This window comes from Zingiber officinale, chromosome 7B, assembly GCF_018446385.1.
Source record: "Zingiber officinale cultivar Zhangliang chromosome 7B, Zo_v1.1, whole genome shotgun sequence".
Taxonomy (NCBI): domain Eukaryota; kingdom Viridiplantae; phylum Streptophyta; class Magnoliopsida; order Zingiberales; family Zingiberaceae; genus Zingiber; species Zingiber officinale.
In genome coordinates this window covers 94,330,377-94,334,012 of record NC_055999.1, presented here as the reverse complement: position 1 = coordinate 94,334,012, position 3,636 = coordinate 94,330,377, and the positions used below count along the sequence as shown (strand labels likewise).

Genomic DNA, 3,636 nt, shown 5'->3' with positions numbered 1-3,636 from the left:
CTAAGAAAAAAATATATAAATTTTTAAGAAAATGAAACTGAAGGCAGTCATCTTATAAACATGATTAATCTGACCATGGCCATGGAAATTAATGAAACTGAAGGCAGTCATTTGATAAACATGATTAATCTGATTACGGTATTGGAATTTAAGATTCATTTCCTTTTAAAGAATAAAAGGAAAGATCATATCTATTTTCAGAATATTTTTACCATTGTTTTTTAAAAAATAGTATTTTAAAATTTGCCCTTTAATAAGATTCTCTTCTGACAATCTACCAGCCATGGCGCAGATGGACATCGGAGCTTTCTGTGTTCTCCTTTGCTTGTCGATCTCACTGCCCCTTCTGGCGAACTCCCTCTTCTTCAACTTCACCGATTTCAGTCGAGCAGCTTCCAATTCACAGCTCTTACTGCAGTACGAAGCAAGAAAGAACGGCGCCAGCATCAACCTCACTAGGGATCCCATGCAATACGCCACCGGAAGAGTGGAGTACGCAGAGGAACTGCTTCTGTGGGACGCCGGCACCGGCGAGCTCACCGACTTCATCACCAGCTTCTCCTTCGTCATCGACTCGTTCAACAAGTCGGAGTTCGGCGACGGCCTCGCCTTCTTCCTGTCGTCGGGGGAGACCGAGCTCAACTACGCCCGGGGCGGCTTCCTCGGCATCTTCAGCAACAGCTCCTTCTCCGACTCCCCCGCCGGCACGGTGGCGGTGGAGTTCGACACCTTCAGCAACGACTGGGACCCGAAGGGCGTCCATCTCGGGATCGACGTCGACAACATCACCTCCGCGGTGACCACGCCGTGGAACGTCGACATCAGGGGCGGCAAGCCGGCGACGGCGTGGGTGAGTTATGATTCGAAAGCACGCAACTTGAGCGTCCTGGTGAACTACGAACCGGATCCGGAGTCCGGCCTCCGGTCCGCCACCTCTGCCGCCCTATCCTTCGTCGTGGACCTGCGAAAGGTCCTTCCGGAGAAGGTGACGATGGGGTTCTCCGCGACCACCGGTAACTTGACCGAGGCGCACACCCTCCTTTCTTGGTCATTCAACTCGACCTTGGAAGAAAGAGGGGCTAGAAAGACACCGGCGGTTGCAGTCGCCTTCGGTGTGGCCTCCGGAATGATTGCGTTCGTGGCGGTTGCTGCGGGGTTCATTTGGTGCCTGATTCTGAAGGGGAAGCCCCCTGTTAGCGATGTGGCGGAGGATGACGACGACGACGCCATAGACGACCAATTTGAGAGAGAAAGGGGGCCGAAGAGATTCCCTTACCAAGAACTCGCCTCGGCGACTAGGGATTTCGCAGTAGAGGGCAAACTCGGGGAAGGTGGATTCGGATCGGTGTACAAAGGCAGATTAAACGGGGTGGATGTGGCAATCAAGAGGGTGTCCAAAGATGGCAAACAGGGGAAGAAGGAGTACATCTCCGAGGTCACCATCATCAGCCGCCTCCGCCACCGCAACCTGGTGCAGCTCCTCGGCTGGTGCCACGACCGCGGCGAGTTCCTCCTCGTCTACGAGTTCATGCCCAACGGCAGCCTCGACTCGCACCTCTACTGTTCGACGAAATGCCTGCGGTGGCCGACGCGGCACAAGGCGGCGATAGGGCTGGCGTCGGCGCTCTTCTACCTCCACCATGAATGCGATCCGGGGGTAGTGCACCGCGACGTGAAGCCCAGCAACGTCATGCTCGACTCCGCCTTCAACGCCAAGCTCGGCGACTTCGGGCTCGCCAGGCTGGTCGCCGACGACGGCCGAGGTCCGCAGACGACGATGCCGGCGGGGACGTTGCCCTACATGGCCCCCGAGTACTACCACTACGGCAAGGCCAGTAAAGAAACCGATGTGTACAGCTTCGGGATCGTGGCGCTGGAGATCGCCTGCGGGCGGCGGCCGGTGATGGATGACACGCTGCTGGTGGAGTGGGTGTGGGATCTGTACGGAAAAGGAGCGATCTTGGAGGCGGCGGACGAGAGGCTCGCTGGCGACTTCGATCGGAAGGAAATGGAGTGCTTGATGGTGGTGGGATTGTGGTGCGCGTATCCCGATTGCAAGCTCCGCCCGACGATCCAGCAGGCGATCAACGTGCTGTCGATGGAGAAGGAAATTCCAAGACTGCCGCCGGCGAGGCCGCATCCGATCTATTACCAGCCGTCGTTCGATACGCTGGCCGCCATGTCCGGGACCTTTTTGAGCTCGACGACTGGAACTCGAAGCAGTACGGCTTCTGCTTCTTTGGCATGCTCTATGATCAATATCCCTGCCATTGACAACACCACAAGCTGATCCATGCAACGAGATTCGTGAATTGATTTTTTTTATTATCTAGCATCAACACCTAGTCCTTCGTGCCCGAAGAATGAGCCATCGGTGAGGTACGTTTGATGTTGACCATGTTGACGAAAGCCGAGGGAAGATTGATCGTCGGAAAAGCTAGCAGAGATGGAAAAAGATATAGAACAGAGGTCAGAAGGTGCTCGGGCTTAACCATCCCGATGTTCAAATTAAATCTCCGGTAGACGAGGGCAGGGCCGGCTTTGGAGAAGGATGGTATTGGACGATGACCTGAGCTCATAATTTGAATGGGTCTAAAATTTTTCTTTTTAGTATTATATATTATAAGTATGTATAGGATCTTAAATAGTTGAGTTAATTCATATTACAAAATTTTTTGATATTATTTTTTATTTTTATCTTTTTAACATATAATTAGGGCCTTAAATGATTACGGCCTAAATTTATTTTAATTTTTTTTTTTCCATCCCGGACCTAGAAGGATCGGAGCTGGACGAGGGGAGGTGGAAATAAAACAGTAATAAGAAGATGCGGTGGTGTTTTAAGTGTGCATGTGTGTGCATATGTCCCCATGTAAACAGACTCTTTTTATATATAAAAAAAAATGATCCGTCTTTCCTAATGAATGAGATGTTATGTCTAAGTAGAAAAAGTACATCATCTTATTATAAAGTCACGTGGTCCATATTTTGTAATGTAGAAGATCTTGGTGCAGGCGCTTTACCTGCAACCAAGCCGAGGGGCAATTCAAGGAGATGAGATCCTTCCCGAAAATGGCGAGGGATGATTTACTCGATCCTTGACTATGTTTATATTTATTTTTTAATCACAACTAAGCCGAGGGATGATTTAAGAAGCATTGAGTCCTAAAGAGTGATATGTGTGGTCGATTCGTGATTATGTTTAAGTCAGAAGAGATTGAATCCTGAAAATAATAATAATTGATAGACGTTGTTTGAAACTAGGAGGATATAGAGGTTTGATCCGTGATTATGTCCAAGTCGAAAGAGATTGAACCCTAAAAAAAGACAATTACTAATGGACACCACTGGTCCAAGATCAAGGGATATAAAGACTCGATTCACGACTATGTCCCAGTTAGGAGAGATTGGATCATGAAAATGATAATTGTTGATGAACATCATTAATTTGAGACCAAGGGATATAGAGGTTGTAGGACCAATACACGTGGAGAGGGAAGAGGTGAATCACATGTATTTAAAAAAAATTTCTTTTTCAATTTTCTTTTAAAACAAGTGCACAATGAAAAAAGCTAAGTGATAATAAGCAAAATAAAATAAAATAAAATAGTACATAGATATTTATTTGACTCGGAG

General features: G+C 48.4%; 1 protein-coding gene across 1 annotated transcript; it reads left to right on the top strand.

Annotated features, from left to right (window-relative positions):
* Positions 1–266: 266 nt before the first annotated feature.
* On the top strand, positions 267–2,942 carry LOC122006351 (L-type lectin-domain containing receptor kinase IX.1-like). The gene has a single exon (XM_042561823.1). The coding sequence runs from the start codon at positions 284–286 to the stop codon at positions 2,288–2,290; it is 2,007 nt and encodes a 668-aa protein (XP_042417757.1). The 5' UTR covers positions 267–283; the 3' UTR covers positions 2,291–2,942.
* Positions 2,943–3,636: the final 694 nt, after the last annotated feature.